Source organism: Anabrus simplex, chromosome 1 (genome assembly GCF_040414725.1).
Source record: "Anabrus simplex isolate iqAnaSimp1 chromosome 1, ASM4041472v1, whole genome shotgun sequence".
NCBI lineage: Eukaryota > Metazoa > Arthropoda > Insecta > Orthoptera > Tettigoniidae > Anabrus > Anabrus simplex.
This window is the reverse complement of record NC_090265.1, coordinates 889,072,547-889,091,615: the sequence shown is the minus strand read 5'-3', so window position 1 is coordinate 889,091,615 and position 19,069 is coordinate 889,072,547. Positions and strand designations below refer to the sequence as shown.

At 36.9% G+C, this 19,069-nt stretch overlaps 1 protein-coding gene across 1 annotated transcript in view; it reads right to left on the bottom strand.

The window, feature by feature from the left end:
• Positions 1 to 1,963: 1,963 nt before the first annotated feature.
• Positions 1,964 to 19,069, bottom strand: part of Sec61alpha (SEC61 translocon subunit alpha) — a 58,083-nt gene continuing 40,977 nt past the window's right edge. Inside the window, exons 8-9 of the mRNA XM_067136555.2 lie at positions 15,164 to 15,412; positions 1,964 to 2,771 (exon numbers count right to left, since the gene is read on the bottom strand). Of these exons, the coding sequence (XP_066992656.1) occupies positions 2,508 to 2,771; positions 15,164 to 15,412 (513 nt within the window). The 3' untranslated portion in view covers positions 1,964 to 2,507. The remainder of the gene's footprint in view (positions 2,772 to 15,163; positions 15,413 to 19,069) is intronic.

The window sequence follows — 19,069 nt, the reverse complement described above, 5'->3', positions numbered from 1 at the left end:
TTCTTAACAGAGTTTCACTGTAATTTAGTAGTAGTAGTTTACGGATTGAATAATAGTTTGATTTGTAGATTAGATATGTGATTTATTGATTTTATTTCTTAAATATGATTTTGTTATTGTATCATACCATCTCATCTTTCATGTCATACATTATTTTATCAATAGGGTAGATCCTCAAAGGTATATGTGGAGATTATTGTATGTCTAATCTTGTGTCTGGGCGAGCACCTTCAGGACAGTTTATTTCAGAATAGGGTGATTCGGAATTTATTTCATTTTTGAGTTTCAATTGCAAAAGAACATTATTAATAGGATCATGTATCGAAAGCAAATGTCTGCCACCAGAAATTTTATACATATAAATTGTCTTGATTATGCAACGGAATGTTATTGAATTTGAGTAATCATCATTGAGAAACAGGTTATCATATTTAGGTCTGTTCATATCTGACGAAATTATACATCATATCCATGGCAATTGAAAAGAATAATATTAATGATTATTGTGAACTAGTGTTCGTATAAATGAATATGATAATTGAAACTCTGTAGATGATGTATAACGTTCACTGCATTACTTTGAGATAGGTTTGAACTGACAACCGACTGCAATCTTAACGTTTTGATTCTTATATATTTAGATTTCATATTGATCCTTGGTTTCGTCTAAACTTATTAGGGATTTTTATTTGAATAAATGTATTCCTATCCAGGATATCTCAGTTGTTATCAATGTAACGTAAACATTCTCAACCACCTCTGATAATTTATTTTGACATTCCGTTCACTATTATTTATAAGGCAATGCCAATATTAATGGACCTAAATAATCATAAAACGAACACCAAATTATATGCGATTATGTGGGATATTAACTGAACAACAGTGGATTTGAAATTGGATAATATACAAAACCAATTTAACTAGTTTGATGAACCAAATCTTCAATTTGACATTGCGATCGCCCAATAGGATTCTCAACGTGATCCGTTGCTATAATAATTTTCACCATTAATCAATACAGGAATGTAAATAAACGTGTTTTTTCACCATTTGGGCACCCTAGCTAGCTGAAGCATTTAATTTACCTGATGTCATCTCATACTAAGAACAACCTGTTGAAGACACAGTGTAGTGTGTTTGTGTCACCGATGAGTAGAAGGGTGCAATGTGTTAATCAGTCATGCACTTAAGAGTCCATTACTTAGTAAATGCATACAGTAGATTAATATATTGCATCACACGCCCACGCGTTTATGCAAAGCGCAATGCTATTTTTATCAAGTAATAAATTAAAATTTGCCAAAGTTGTCTACAAATGGCTCCTAAAAACTCTAGACAAGTCTTTAGTCACTATCTTTGAAATTCTGTCACTGAATTACTAAAAAAAAAACCCTCCAAATCTAGCGACTAGTCTCTAGAATAGACTAGACTGATGTGAGGGAACACTAACATAACACGCGAGATTGACAATCGATACACATGTCACGATATACAGGTTTCAATAAACATCAATATTTCATTTGAAAGCAGGCAATGAGCGTACAAAGTTGAAATCAAATGTTACGTTCACCAAAAAATAAGCTAAAATCTGGAGAAATAAAAAAAAAAAAAATCAGGTGTCCGGAAAAAACTGTTGAAAATCTGGAGTCTCCCGCCTAAATCGGGAAAGTTGGCAGGTATGCATCAGTATCCCTTGAAGTCTAAAAAGAGGGATAATACTGCAATAATAATATGTAAACTTGAAGTAGTCTGTGATATGGTACCATAGAACCTTCAACTTAAAGGTGAAATGCAAACAATAGTGGCATGATTTTTCATTCTAAATACACATGCATTATATACATTTCAAATAGCACCTGCCTTTGGGAGTAGATTAATGCATTTTGAAAAATGTACACAGATAACATATGCTAGCTCACAAAGGAATGAGGATGTGTGTAAAAAAAAATAAGACTCAGACTAGTCGGGACACATCATCTTTAGTGTCAATCACACACATAATATAAAATGTACATCTTTCTTCCACACTCATTCAGTAATTTAATCCCAGCACCTCTCAGCTGACATTCGAACAATGTTGGTTCTAGTCTTTATAGATCTCATACCGCATTCAATTATGTATGAAAATAATAAAAAACAATAGTAACATAACTTTTTGTATTAAATTAAAAATCTCTTGCAGTAATATCCAGTGTGTAAACTTACACCCAGACACAAGTAACTTGTAGCGCTCATATTACTGTATACATACAAGAAGAATCTTGCAGAGAAGTCTTTGTACTAGGCTACAACAGCAGTAAAAAGCCCACAGAAGATTAAAAGGTAACCAACAAATATTTTACGTAAAAGTCTTCAGTAACAAACACTTCACTTATAAATACTATAAGTCTCAATTTTAATTATGAATTATAAAAGAAACTGTATAATTTGGACTCCATGGGTATGCTATGCTTATTTCCCATTAAAAAATAATAAAAAAAACAACAGGACACAAGGGACACTTCCTAAAACAGAAGTGTGCTCATCCCCCCCATTTCACTCTGCTCCTTGACAAAGATTTCGAAGTACTGGTAAATGATGGTCACAGCCAACAGAATACCAGTACCTGAGCCAATGGCACCAAGGAAGTCTGCTAACACTGATAGAGCACCAATACACAGTCCACCAAAGGCTGCAGCCGTGGGAATGTAGCGGTTGAGTTCACGGATCATTGAGTTATCTCTGTGACCACGCATCACCATCTGCTGCTCTTTCAGCTGCTTTGCAACCTAAAACATTGCATTACATTTTGCTTGTTCAAATACTCATAAAATCTTAGAAAGAGCCAAGTTACTGCATGTTAAAATCAAGTGCAAATAAAAATAAATCACTCCTTCCCTTTCAAGTAACACTTTCTTATATAGAATTTTCAGAAAACCCACCCAAACAGCAATGACAATAAAACAAGACTCAAAGCATCATCAGACTCAAATACGCGCCACTTACAACAGTTTAGTGGACCGTGCATTTAAAAGTCCCCATGTCTGAAATGGATCCAAGTAGAGAATTGAATATCATTCATGCTATTGTTCAATGGTTATAACAACACTTTTATTGAACGCATAATCAATAAATTTAAGCATCGCTCAAAATCAAATTTAATAAAGCATAAATCAAAACCAAAATTGTTTTCGACTTTCACTTTTGATAAAACCATATATAAAGTTACCAATATATTTAAGAAGCATAATAACATCTCTTTCAGAACAAACAATAGAAATTTGGACGTTCTACATAATTCCAACATGATCAATAGTTCCAACCCTTTCTCAAAATCAGGGATATACAGATTTCAATGCAATGACTGCAGCAGCTCATATATTGGGCAAACTGGCCGAAGTATAAAAATCAGGTACATGTAACATACAAATGCAGTTAGGTAAATAGATTTTCCGTGGTAGGGCAGCATATACACGACGCTAAGCAAAAATTTTACGGAATAGACCAGGATATTGAGATCCTTGATATGCTTAGCAAGGGCCCTCTTTTAGATACTACCAAAAGCTGTTACATTCACTTATTCAAACTTTAATTTAAATGACATCTCTGAGAAACCAAAAATCCTGTTTGATGTTCTCATTGCAGTGTTTACTATGTTTAAAATTCCAGAAAATAGCTCAGTCTTTCAGGTAGGACCTAACTCTTTGATGCGATATCCCCTCCTACCTCCAAAACTCCCTGATCCCGCCCCGTCTATAGCCTCTCCCCCTTCCTAACACACTCCTCCCTCTCTCCTTCTCCAGTCTGTCCACGCGACTCCCTTGCCAGTTCCTCTTCAACTCCGTAGCACACACAACCAGCTAACCGAGGTGAATCTCTTCATAAAGTTTTACTTCCCCCCCCCAACTCCACTATCCGAGTTTAACTTGTTTTTATTTTTCATATTACAGGCCCGCATTGAATCGAGAATCTTTTAACATCTTCAATACACAGCTCTGTCTACAAGATCCACTCGCTCCAGTATAATACGACATTGTATTTTACGAAGATGGTTTTCAAAATGTATTATCTATTGACTTTGTATTGTTTTTATGCTCACAGAGGAACACCATTCACTCTTAACGCATTTAACATTACTGCATCGCACTCAACATACATTTCTCTATATACATTGGCTGCCAATGCTGCACAAAGCACCCAAAGCTATAAATTATAAGATTGTTAAAGACTTCGAACTTATTTTTCTGCGAGGCTTCTCAGCTTCAGTTTTTTAAATTTTTTATTTGTGACTAACAAGTTGTCAATCTTGTACTAATTACATATTCAAACCTGGACATTTAGCATAAATATGATTTGTATTTTAACTTGTTATAGACAGTTTTAATTATGAGGGTTAATTTTGTGTGTTTTAACTTTAATGGGTATCTTTGTATAATGACCCTAATTGGCTGATGACGTCCATGGATGTTGAAACCGGTACCATAAATAAATGAGGTTGTAATTTTAACCAACTCATCTTGTATTGAAAAGGTGGATCTTGTACAATTTAACTTATTGTTTTGCTATTACATTCCCGTAGTTTTCTTCGTCAAATTCGTCAATATAATCCACGTAATCCATAACCACATTTGAAATATCTTCCTCTCGTGTACGATACGGTATTCAATTAGTTAACAAGTCTGATCCTAGTTTACTCCATGCATGATGTGAATAAATTCTAACCTATATTTGTGCGTTATTTACTTCTTAGTAATATACTACAAGATAGTGATCTTCAACATTTTATTCTTGTAGGAGTATCTCAAAGTACTAAAATACTTCAGAAGTAATTTACTCTCGTATGGAAGTCGCCGAACGCCGAGTTCAAGAGTACTTTACTACGGACGTAGACCTTACTCTTGGTTGGTGCACGCCACCCTACAGGTTGTTTCCTTATGTAAACTGATGGTATAAATTACATTCTTACAACTGATATCCATGCTGACATGGGTCTGGTGAATAGTTCTCTTTTTAAAAATGTAATTTCATGAAGTCTCTGCTATCACCACTGGAGTGTACATATCTTTAGCTTTCTGATGCATTCTAGTGGACCTGTGACTAACTGCTTACAATGGACTCCCAGTAATTCATGTGTGGATAATTTGCTTTGCAGTTAATTTGCAGGCCTCAAAAATGTGTTTTCTTTTACAGTATATAGCAACTATTCATCACATGTAGTAAAATAATATATCTGCATCGTTTAAAGGAATTTTACTGTGTTACAGTAGGCATACTTGCACACTGCAACAAGAATGCTGCAAACTTGGAAACAGAGTATGTTGCCGCAAAGCCGAGATAATTTGAGAGGAATGCACTTTCACTTGGAGCCTAGCCTACCTACCTTACGCTCCAGGATTGATGACCACCTCTAAACTTAGCTGCGAAGGGCGAATGTGCAAACAGTACAGCCAATTCATATAGTAGTTGAGAAGTGTGAACGTACAATGTTAAAATTTGAAAAAAAGGTTCCACCTATTCAATACAAAAAGTTTTTTAAATTTTCGAACAGTTTAGTTACGAGTGTTTCAAACTGTGATTTGTGATTGTGTAAGTTTTCAATATGAGCAGTTGTAAAATGAAATATAAAAGGTTAACTGTAAGTTAAAAAGTGAAACTAATAGGTATTGCTGGCACAATCCACATGCATTTTGTAAAACTTGTATATTTGCCATGATATATTCATTTTCCTCTACTGTGTCTTGCAATATAGCGTAAAATGTTATTACTTTTTTTGTTTGTCATACATTTCAATATTTTAACCTAAGACTTTGTTTTTATTAGGCTTAAGGGGACACGGAACGCCCTATGCTTATGATGTTAAATCATGCTTCACAAAGGTATATTTTTATAAAAACCTATTACAGCTATCAATTTGAAAATTACACAGCATGTACCTACATATCTTGGCTTGGTACTGAAATAACTGGTTTTGGGTAATATGAAATACTTTCTAAGTTTGGAAGTTACAAATTTTGGCAATTTTTTGCTACTTTTTACTCTCATAAAATACTTAGTATCTGACCTACAACAACAATAATTCCTTCAGCATGTGCACAGCAACATTAGAAAGTAACCCTGGAAGTTTTGAATGCTCTGTATCTCACACAACCTTAGAAAATGTTCCTTATGTATTAAAAAACAATTACTTCCAGGAAATGGACTTCAAAGTCACAGCTTTAGTGCATGCCTGCTCCATAGCTTGGATTATCTTTATCCTCTTCCATTTCATCTTCTAGGCTTCTCTTACTAGCTCTTCTGACTTGTCTGACCTTCTGGTGCTAGTTTTTAACAGCCATTTCAGCATATCTCAGTCTTTCCAAGTCGAGTTGCAGCATGGCGTCACGGGTATGAGAGCCAATGCCCAGCCCCAGTCTTTGCAGCACTTCACATTTTGTGATTATTTCCCTGGTTAAATGATGCCACATCATATACACCAAAATGAAGTATCCTTATTGACACAAACACAGCTTTTTGCAAACGGCTCCATATAATGCTATTTGCATATTCATTAGTATATTGTGTGCGTTCATGGAAGCATTTTTTCAAAAGGTTAATGTACGACAGATCCCTGAAAATAGATTGTATTTCCTCCATAATATCATATGGCAGACTGTGAGGATGACTAAGTTTCTCCTGTCTCTATTCCTCTGTTGAACTTACATCAGCTGTCTTCTCCCTGTGGACACAGTCCATGGTGGAGCTTGTCATCAGTTGATGACATATCACAGAACATTACTAGTAGAAGGACTGGTTATTAAACGGTCAGCAACAAAGTTCTCCCCAACTCTGGTCTTCTTCGAATGAACACGCTTTTTGAACACTAGTATTAACATGAGGCATACTGGATCATCAAAATACAGTAAGAACACCGAAGTAAACAGAAACACATGTCATGTAATCATATCAACCATAAACAAAGCAAACAAATGACCGTCAACAACCAAATCCATGACAAGCTGCCAGCAGTAAAATTCCACAGCAATATATTTCCCTCACCTACTTAAATCTACCACTCTATTGGCATATATATAAAAAATACTGCTTCGATCAGTCTAAATGTCATATTACCTGCCTTGCGGGAGCCTGGAACCTATGCATCATATTATAAAAGAATTAATTAAAAATACTTCCAGAAGGAGGATTATCAAAATTGATACACCATTGGAAAGGGGAATGGTCAGATACAAAATTCAAAATAATAAAAAGTTATTTTTCATTTTTTTTCGTTCCATGTCCCCTTAAAAGAAAAACTGCAGATAATTCGTGGTAGTTTGTGCATTACCGGGCGAGTTGGCCATGCGGTTAGAGGCGCGTGGCTGTGTGCTTGCATCCGGGAGATAGTGGGTTCGAATTCCACTGTCGGCAGCCCTGAAGATGGTTTTCCATCGTTTCCCATTGTTCTATTTGGCTTTCTACCTTTACTCTAATTCTTTTTTCTATTATTCTTTTCATTACTTTGGCACATGCGAGATGATTGTGATTCCTCGGTAGTTACCACATATTTTCCTACCTCTTTTCTTGAATACTGGTAATATTATTCCCTTTTTCGTCTTCAGGAACGTTCTTCTCTCTCTACACACATCTGAGAAGTCTGTATGTCCATTGCAATCCCACTGGTCCTGCTGCTTTGATCATTTCTATTGACACTTTATCTATTCCCAAAGCTTATCCCATCTTCATTTTATTAACTGTCCATTCCACTTCAGCCATTGTAATGCCTGATTCTTCTTTTATTTTTTCCTCCTCAATTTTGTTTGCTTGTGTAATTTCTCCACTTACCTGATGTCACACCTTTAGTAGCTCACTGAAATATTCTTTCCATCTGTCTTATCTCTTCTGGTTTAGTCAATATTTCTCCTCCTCTGTTTTTTTACAAATCCAGTGTTCACCTTCCCATTCCTTCTATTTTTTACAACTCCAAATAATTTTTTTCCCACAATTTAAATTCTCCCTGATTTCCTGGGTGAATTCTTCCCAGCTTTTCATCACTGTGGATGTGGAGTAAAGTGAAATGTATTTGTAAAATCAATAGCAAGAGTTAAAAATTATGGATTGTAAAGCTCGCCATAAATAGCTCACTTTTTTCAAAAGAAAAGTAGCACCATGCAATGTCTTCCAGCCGATTATGAAAAAATGATTGTGAATTGCCACAGATATGTTACTGGTTTGCACCAGAGAAATTTGTATTTACTTTCACAAATTGAAAATGCAACTGCAGACTAGACATCAATATACAGAGAAATGCTGCAGGACTATACTAAAAACAAAGTATTGTACCATACTGTAGTATTTACAGTTTTCAATACAAATATCTACAACAAATACAAAATAAACGTTTTTCTTCAAAATTTCCTATACTAAAATTAGGGTGCAGGGATTATTTATGAATATACAGTAATTCTATCTGTCCCAAGAAGCAGCCCCATGGCAAAATTCAGTACATTAACAATGTCAAGCTTTAAAGTAAAAGGTGTGGAGTCTTAGGCACGCAATTCAATGAAAAAAAAAATTCTGCTCTTTTTATTTCTTTCGATATTATTACGGTATATGGGACCCAAGTCTTTCTAAATGTCAACTATTGAAAAAACATTGCGAGTAAAAATTGTAAATAACCTACATTTGAACCATCCTAGGACAAGGCTTGTTTCCAGAAGAGTACTACTAAGGAAGACCAGCTGTTTACCGGGGATGTGTGGTGAAAAAGACTAAGGTATATTTTGAAGTTTTTCTTTTATTGATCTGTTGTCTGTCTGCTGTCATTTCTTGATTGATACAGTACTTTTGACTTAGGAGATACAGGGAGGATGGTGGTCAAGTAGCTAGAAACAAATTTTGTAGAAAAAGGAAAGAATACAGAGAATTGCTAAGAAAGACGAAGTCGGAATGGCAACAAAAGATGGCTGCAGGCATAAATAAAAAGTATAAGGAAAATGACAGTAGGAAAGTATGGGATAAAATAAATCAGATGATCAAGAAGAAATCAGGTTCAGGGGGTCCAAAATAAGTCATAGTAGATGGGTCCAGTATTTCGAGAAATTATTGAATAAAGAAGACAAATGGAGAGCGCATCATGGGGGGATTATTGTCTCGGGGGGGCTTGAGTGTCACCTGCCTGAATTAGATGAGGCTATTTCGACTCAGGAAATAATGAACCAGTTGCAAGGACCTAAGAAAGGGAAATCAGGAGCTATTTCAGGTATCACATATGAATTTTGGAAAGAGGTGGGAGAGTGAAACGGCATGTGGAAAATTTTGACAAGGATATTCAATAAAATCTCCGAGAAAGGGGGATTCCCGAAAGCTTGGAAAGAGGGGATAATATGCCCTCTATACAAAAATGAAGGGGATAGTATATACTGGTATACTAGCAAATAGACAAAGGAACTGGGCGGAGACACATTCAATCCTGTCGAGATTTCAAAGTGGATTCCGAAAAGGGAGAAAAACACTAGATAATATTTTTATAGTGAGAACGCTTATTGACAAATATGTAAAGAAAAAAGGAGGTAAGCTCTATATAACATCAATAGATTCAGAAAAAGCATCTGCTACTGTGAACAGGGGGGCAGTCGTTACTAGACTGAGACAGGTTGGAGTGTCATGTAAAATGATAAGAGCTATAGAAAAGATGTATGCTGAAGTGAAGTGTACTGTGAGAGTGGAAGAAGGTGTAGTAGTAGTAGTAGTAGTAGTAGTAGTAGTAGTAAGAGAGATTATCTCCAAAATGGATCTGAAACTGGGGTGTCAACTGTCACCGATTTTATTCCTATTGTCCATTAACGATATACTAGAATTTGAAGTTGAGGAAAGATTCGCACTGCCATGTTTGCACAGTACTTTTGCATCCATCTCTTGGTACAGGCCAGAGCAATGTGTAGCTTCCACTGAAGATCCAGTCTCATCCATGGCTGTGACAATATGGAAGCTGCTGGGGTATGGGTGGTGCTGAGTAATGACATTCAGAGCACAATCTGTGTGCGAGTGTCATGAAAGGTACTTCTCATAGGGTTAGTTGTGCTACAATAGCACTGTCTCACCCAGTGAGGAAAGCAATGGCAAACTACCTTACTCCCTGTCTTGCCTAGTACGCCTCACTTTGGTACTACCATTGGTTTTTGTGGTTTTCCTATAACGGCATAGCCCTTGGTGGTACTATTTGAGGATCCAACCAGCCTCTGGGCTGATGACCTAACAGAATCTGTTGTAATTACAATCTGCTTTACTTCGCACCAACACAGATAGGTCATATGGCGACAACGGGATTGGAAAGGGCTAGAAGAGGGAAGGAAGCGACCGTGGTCTTAATTTTAAGGTACAGTCCCAGCATTTGCCCGGTGTGAAAATGGGAAACCACAGAAAACAACCTTCGGGCTGCCGACAGTGGGGTTAGAACCAACTATCTCCCAAATGCAAGCTGTTAGCTATGTGACCTAAACCACAAAGACTACTTGCTCGGTTGTTGTAATTAAGATTTTGACCTTCCTGTTTTTCCAAACTTTAGAGAAAGCTATGCTTTTTCATATGAAATGCAGAAAAGAGATTTTAAATAAAAGAACTACTTTAAAAGACCAGCTGATCTTTACAACTAGTGTAGCTATTGACGATATATCGTCAGCTGGTTGTTCTTGTATGAATGGGCATAGACATTTTCATTTTGACCTATAAGAGTTAAGGTTTAGGATATGAGCATTTATTTTCCATATTTCTGTGCATGTCCATATTATCACAATCTAGATGCAGCATGTTTGATAACATACAACACACGTGCAAATAATCCCCACATATCTTTCTCAAAATTATAGTGGGGTATTATTTGTACCAAGGTTGGTACAGGCTTACTGAAATCTCCAAGTTACTATTTTTTTTTCCTGCCCATTCCTGCTATAACAGTCATCTACTGTATTAATATTTAGCAAAGCTACAGTACACCACCTATCTAGCGTTTTTATAGGAAACTGAACATTTTAAACCTTAACCCATTGCCTTGCAATGACGGAAATTTCCGTCACTGTCCGCGGGTTCCCATAAATGCAATGACGGATATCTCCGTCCACCCTCTTTATTGCTTTGTTGAGGTTTCCACGGATACATATCGATATTTCTTTGCAATCCCAACATGTCTACGAGATGTCAGTAATCGTATTTCAGCTATCTTTGCCCTTCAGCTATGTATTTCGTCGCCAAAGAGTCTAAATACGATAAGAGTAAATTGCCGCGTAAAGCTGTAGTGAAGGTAAAGTCAAAGTCATGGCCGAGTCAGATGAAGCTAGAATATTATGTTTTTCGGAGGAAAGCTATGTCAGTGGCAGTTTTTCGGAGGAAAGCGATACTGAATTACCTTCGAGTGACGTTAGCATTAGTAATTCCGAAGAATTAGATGACATTATTGAAGAAAATGAAGACGGGGACGCAGGTGGGCGTGTGCATAACGTAGAAGACTGAAAGTGTACAAAAACAGACAATGTACCACATAATGTGGTGTATTATAGATGGAGAACTGAACTCTGTGGTTGCAAGACGATCAGGTGAGAATTCAGGGAAGGCTGAAGTAATTAATCACATTCTGATTCCTGTAAAAAGGAGGCCCAGCTTTTCCAGTTTCAGGGGTGATGTTGCAGAGCAAATTTTGGAGGGTGTTCTGCCTGAGTACCTGATTATGCAACCGAAGGCCGGCCCAGTGCAGGAAGTACACTAGTGAGGTTACAAGGAAAACATTGCAGTCACTTCTTCGTCAAAATAACAGCAACAGCAAGCAAGGCATCTCCACCAAGAAGGTGCGAGGTCTGCTATGACTGCAGAGGAAAAAATCCCAAGGGAAAGAACAGGGGTGAATTCCGCTATGAATGTGATAAGTGTAAGGTGGCAATGTAAGTATATGAGTGTTTTAAGATCTACCACACTGTGTTGAACTACTGTTAGAATGTGAACTGTCTTTCAGTGTGTTAACTTGCTGTAGCAAAAGTGTTCTCTTTTAAGCCAGATTAAATCACAATCAATGTATGTTTATTTTCAAGAAAAATTGCAGTTCAATGGGTTAAATGGGAGCCTTAACTCAAGGTTTCAGTAGAAAGCACACCTTTTACAGAAATCCTTGCCTGTATTAACATGAATTACACCATCACACACTATATGCACAATGACAGCAATAAAACAAGGAGAGATCTACCGTACACACTATACTGTAGTTACAACTTTGCACCATTTGTGCTTAAGATTACTCTTGTGTTAAACATCCCTTACTATCTAAAGCAAGAGAACGTTTTGCACCTAAACTAGCTTCCGCTCAAGAGTGTTCTTTGAATAAATAAATGAGTGAATATGCTATTTGCAGATCCCAAATGAATAATTGCTGAAGGCTATGGATGATCCTCAGTGCACACACAGGGAAATGTGGTTCCTAGTTGATGAATCATTTATCTTCTCATATATTTTCATTGTACACTGTTCTGCCTCTCAGCATTCAGTCTGCAAGCCTCTGAATTAACGAAGTGCTTCCATAATCCTCTACTTGTAACCAGCTCTGTAGCCTCTTAGTTCCACACCTATTAAAAATGATCGCCTTGGTCGCCCCCTACATATCTTAGTTGGTCAGGAAATTGTTTTCAATGTTATTTACGAATACATAATATTATTCCTGATACTGGTGAGCTCGTGGTTAATCCTCCCTTTAGACAAAATATTTTGTCTGTGAATGCAAAACTGTTTCGGTTTAAGATGGTTGCTGTAAGGTAAGATTTTTCTGCAAATTCAAAAAATATAACATACTCGCACAAAAACACATTAAAATCGGTATGAAAAAAGCTATCAGGTTTGTTCAAAACTTTTAGCGGATATTTTCCTTACAGCGGCCTACTCATTATTACGGTATTTTCTAATTTTGATAGTCTGAACACGCATGTTCAGTTTCATTCTTAAAAATTGTAATAGCATCACTCCATAGGATTCTGTGGCAAACATTTCCATTTTCGTACTCTAAGCTGCGTTAACTATACTCCGTACGGCTCTACTTCTAAATTGACGTTTTAGCAGATTTTGGCTCTGCCTGGTGGTTATGCGCTGAAGCATAGACATCCAACCAATCCCAAGCTGCCATTCATATCGATTTATATCGGCAGAGCACGATCTCGAAACTTAGTTGCCAACTCTAATATTTACATTTACCACGTGGTTAACCTATCTCGCTCAACGTTTATGCTATTCGGTACGGTTCGCGATCTTTTGCATTTTCCTTCAGTAATTAGTGTGTTCTTCATATTGTTGGAGGGTTCTAGTGAATGAGATCAGTGGAGTGCTCCCTTTGTAGGCTATAACCTTCTTTCTGTGCCAGCCATTAGCCGTTAGTGATGTGTTATTTCCTCATTCTCTTTTATTGTTAATAATATATTCTCTTTTAGTGCCAGATATTGTCAGAAAGTGTAGTTCTTGTGAATTTGTTTTCAATCCATATTCATTCGTTTTTCTGAGTACTGTATTGCAATTTAAAAGGGCTGTTTATCGCGGTTGTATTGCATCAGCTGTTCCCGCGGCAGAAGCGCGCTGGCAACAGAGGGAAGGCGATGCTCATTTGTTTTGCAAAACTTCAATTTAGAAGTAAGGCCGTGCGGAGTTTAAGCTAGGTTTACCAAGCATGTATTATGAAAACATAGGTATTTCAAGCACCCTGTTCAGTAATGATTACCTTTACATTATAAATTTCCACTGGAACAGCCTCTTTGAAATTTAACCAGACGCTAGAGTATATAACCTAAGCTCCGAAATCAGTTATGCACACCGCTGCATATTTCAGTACCTAGTATTAAAATTAAGCAATCCTTTACTTCAGCCTTTATTTCTAAGGAGTTAACAGCTGCTGTCAGTGCACATATTTGTGTGCTTATTACAAAAACATGTTCTCCCAATGGTTTTTTTTAATACTAGAGTTGTGATGTATTATTAATAATCAACGTCGACAATAAGTTGGAATTTTGAGGAGAGCTTGCTCGTTCATGTAGTGAGGAATCAATATGAAAGATCATCGATCATATTCAATATACACACTGGAGTTGAGTGCATAAATATTGATAACGGAAAAACTAACATGACCAAATTTGTTCGTAATAACGGATGAATCAGAAAGAGGGTTCTTATTGAACTAAAAGACACTGCAACGATTAATATAGGGATATCTGAAGGGCATAATATTATGGTTCCAACGTGGTTCTCTTTTGTACTACAGTGGCCGCGGTTGGATGTGAATGTGAGCCCGACACTCACTTTAGCACTAAGCGCCCACACTCTAAATTCCTCTTCTACCTTGAATCATCCTCACCGAGCAAGTGGCCGTGCAGGTACGGGGGGGAGGGGGCAGCTCCGAGCTTACATTCGGGAGATAATGGGTTTGAACATCACTGTCGGCAGGCCTGAAAATGGTTTTCCATGGTTTCCCATTTTCACCCCAGCCAAATGCTGGTGTTGTGCCTCAATGAAGGCCATGGCTGCTTCCTTCCCACGCCTTGCCGTTTCATATCCTATCATTGCGACGTAAAGCAGATTGTAAAAATCATCCTTAGCAAGCTTGTGACGACTTTCTCATAGGTTCTTAATGTCCCATAACCAGAATAGAAATAAATACTTGAGAATTTAAAAGTTTCCTTTCGCTAAATGCAGGTTTTGCCCTAATGTGAATCACAATAAATCGAAAATAAAATTGCATTGCGCTTATGGAACAATTTTCAGGACTTGAAATTTCTTCCGTTAAATGCGGATTTACACTAAATTAAGATCACGCAAAATCAGTGTTACACTGTATAAATGCATCAATTACAAAACGAGGAAACCTATTTTTCTTCCTAAAATTAGGGCATGGGGATTATTCGCATATATACTGTAATCACCCAATATCTCCTTTATCCAATTTACATCCAGTCTTTGTATACAGAATTCATTATGGCGGCAATACAATGGACAAGGTGAATGTTGACAACGTGAACTACGACATCACAAAGAAGTCTACCGCCCTACAGTAGCTAGAGAGACCGTCTTAATGTGACAGGACTGAATAATAAAAAAGACCTATTCTAGAATATGACAATATTTCACAATTGTTAAAAAAAATTATACAACTATAGGAATGTTTGGATAGTAGTGAAAATGAGTAACTTACATCCTTGGCCGATGATCCTGACACGTCAATCCAGGTCTTGGAAAAGAATGCGCAGGAGCCCAACATAAAGATAATGTACAGCACGGCATGGACAGGATCCTCCAAAATGTGGCCTAGGTTCTCTGGCGGCGAGAGGTAGTAACAGAGCCCACCTACTGGGTAAGCTCGAGCTGGACCACCGCCTCCTACATCAGCCCAAACACCTAACAAGTTGACGAAGAAGTTGCCTGTAAATTTTACTGCCAACATCTGTAAAAATAAAAAGTAGTTTTCAAAATATCTGTAGAGGAATATGTTTAATTGTTTGCCCTTTACATAAATAAATCACATATACATGGAACAGGAAGATGATAATCATCACCATTTTGAACCAGCTTCAGTTTCCCGGGTGCAATGAATGAGTGCTCTCTTCATTATTATCCATGCAGGTGTCTTCTTCCATAACCTGCTGCAAATCCAGACCTCGGCCAGCTAGATAATTTCTAATCTGATCGATCCATCTCTTCCTTGACCGACCTTTTGATCCTTTGCCTTCGAGTTCCTTCTCAAACCACACCTAAGCTGTTCTTTGTGGGTACATACATTCTTTTGAGATGACCAAACCACTTCAGCCTGGCTTCAACACAGACCTCACTAAGGGGTTGTTTCACTTGGACAAGATGGCATATCTCATCGTTTCTTATGTTGTCCTTTCTTGTTTTCTGAATCACAGTTCTTAAGAAGTTCATTTCCACCGCTTGTAGTCTGCTGATATTTCTATTGATAACCGATACAAAAAGGCTTCTGTGGAGTATTAACTTTGATCTTAATGGAACTTGCTTATCCCAAAGACGTTTCCTCATAAGATGATAAAATTTTGCTCCATTATGTACTCCACTAGTGATTTCTGAAAATGTTCGGCTGTCTGTTGATACTGAACTGCCAAGATAACAGAACTGATGATGATAGCAAATGGCCTCCGAGTGGCCTGGTGCAGGTCTTTTTCTAATTGGATCAAAATAACGACATGCAACCAGCCTGTCTGTGAGGATGGGGCTCTAAGATGATATATTAGGTAAGACACCACAAACCCCCAGGGTCCGAGCCAGACAAATGAACCAATTAAGGTTAAAATCCCAGATTTGGTCAGGAATCGAACCTGGGACCCCTTGGACCAAAGGCTGGCATACTAACTATTTAGCTGTGAAATCAGCTAACCAGAAGATACAAAGGATGAATAAAAAAGGCAAAAGACAAACCAAATATGCAACTGTCAGTCAGACACAGCATGCACCATGAAGTATAAAAAAAAAATACTGGTTTCTTAAAATTCATACAACTGGGCGTACAAACTAACAAATAACATCCGTATGCAATTCTACATAATAAAGGTAAGTTAAAAGTTAACAATGGAAGATCTTCATAAATTGCCCATGTTAGCAAACGTGAAACAAAAATTTGGAAACTGAAAACACAAAATAATTGTCATTGGGCAGTTGGGGTTATTGAATTACTATCATACTCTAACCAATGGTGAATTTCTGTGACTTACAGACATGAAATCTACAGCATACCCGTGCCTGAGTTAGTTTAGCCACAGAAATTTACTCAATTATTAATTAGGAGTATAAATTTTGTAAGGTCCTGAGTAATAATCACTTGCAAGTACTGTATTCAAGAAGAATAACATACGGGTCTGATAAGACAAGTTAAAACATCCTTCTTGAACACTGGAATCTAGCAATGACAAGAGTTACAAAATATGGACCCAAGCATCTATTTTGTAGAACTCCTGTCTGCATGAATCTATCAACACAATTCATAAAATAAACTAGTTCACTGCAGAAAATTGAACAATAATGAATTACTCGATTCATGGTTGAGATGGTGGGAAAGTGTTGCAATTCTAAATTATAATTTCTGAACTCTCATTTATTTGATTGTATTGTAAATTCTCATCTTAATGTGCATTTTAAATTTTTACCTTTTACTTTCACCCTGCAGTACATCCGCAGTTTTATAGAAGCGATATTTCCTGTTTTGTGAGATTGGACTATCCAGAACTTTTCTAATTAATGAGCCTTAGTAAGATAGAAGAACTATTCAACTGGACAAAATAACTATATAATTGGTTAACAATGAAACTGGAGGGTTAACTTGATTTTTCATAATTTAGTAATTTTTCTATTAGAGACATCTTCAGCTTTCTGTTAGAGGCAAACCTTTTTCTACATTGCTTTATAACATTAACTTAATTAATCCCATGTTTTGCCTCCATTAATTTCCGAGTCACTGACTGAAAATAGTATTTCATTCATCCGTCCGAAAAGTGGTTTCTCTTCGACAGTGTACCTTTGTATATTTTATATTTATTACGTAAACCTTTAATCATCTTTCGGTAAACAAATGTCTGTTAGAATGGGAATAGTCCACTGCAACAGCAATGTAAAACATCAAGGTAGGATATTTAGTTTTCTTTATTTAGTACCAAGGTGCACGTGTTCAATGTACAGATGTAGTTTTCGTGCAATCTTATTTACAGATTGTATTTGCTGTGATGTTTGTTTTCTTGTCCTAGATATTTAATAATTTATTTTAGAAAAGGTTAACTGAATTACTCTTTATTGAACATCAGTTCACGAAAACCCTTCGATCCATAACCTTGTAGGACCCGTCTGCTGTCCACAGCCTTGATCTTAAGCGTCTTTTTTACCATGTTTTATCTTGATTTATATTTGTTTTTCATCGTTCTAAATTTAATTATTGTTCCATGCTTTAATTATTTTAAAATTTAAAAGATATCATGAAGTTAACTGCTTAGAGGTTACAATGGTAACTAAAACACCAAGAAAGAGTTTGCCCAGTTGGTAACCATTTTGTCTCGTGTCACTGAGCAAACTTAGGGTTATTTCACAAAACATGTACAATTCTGCCCTACAATGAACAGAGCTCATTATTGGATACATCGTGAAGCCTGCTGAAACAGCCACCTATAATCAGTGGTAACTTTAAGAAACAGTAACTTTTTCTTTGAAACTGATTATATCCCCTAAGGCCTGCAAGACATGTACAAATATATGCATTCATCTCAGTGGCCACGTTCCATTGCGGTCAGTGACCACATCGTACACTAACTTGTGGTTTCTGGCAAAACATGTTTTGTACTGAATGCTAATAACACACTGAAGACTGTTCCCAGAGATCTCTGTATTACTGCAGCCAGCGGATGTGGATGGGCTCCGGAGATCTCCATTTTTATGAACTGCCTTAGTATTCAGCTCGTTACACTGTCTGTTAGCTAGAGTTTAAACTACTTTCCCTCGTGTCGAGGAGTAGAGGTATCATTGGTGTTGGTTCTGATATTTTTTTCCAGTTTTACAATAACCGTAACCATGAAAACAACCTATATACACGGGTGATCTTATGCACCTAAAGACAATTGTCAAGATGGTGTGCCCATGCCCAAGTGCCTTGTGACAAAATATTGCATGATTTAAATGCAAATTCATTATCTCAGGTGTCTAGTGACATAGATAGTGAACACAATGTTACTGACAGTGATTCTGTGCCATTGACACTGAATAATCATCGAAACCGTTCACATTTTGGTGAGCGACAGTAATCCTAGCAGCGATGATTAAGTTTGTTTACTGGGAATGGGTACAAGCAGTGGCTTCACAATAGACAATCCAGCTATAAATGTGAAACGGTTTGAAGGTCAGCCAGGCCTCAACGTTAGTTCCTGATGATCCTTGTGGTATTTCATGATATAAATTGCTTTTTTGATGACTAGTTGACCAACATTTTCGTAACACAATCTAACCCGTATCATAGTCAGAATGTGCATGAATATAAAACATCCACGAAGACACTACAGGGGACTGACATTTCAGTTATTGAAATGAAACTTTTATTTAGCGATCATCA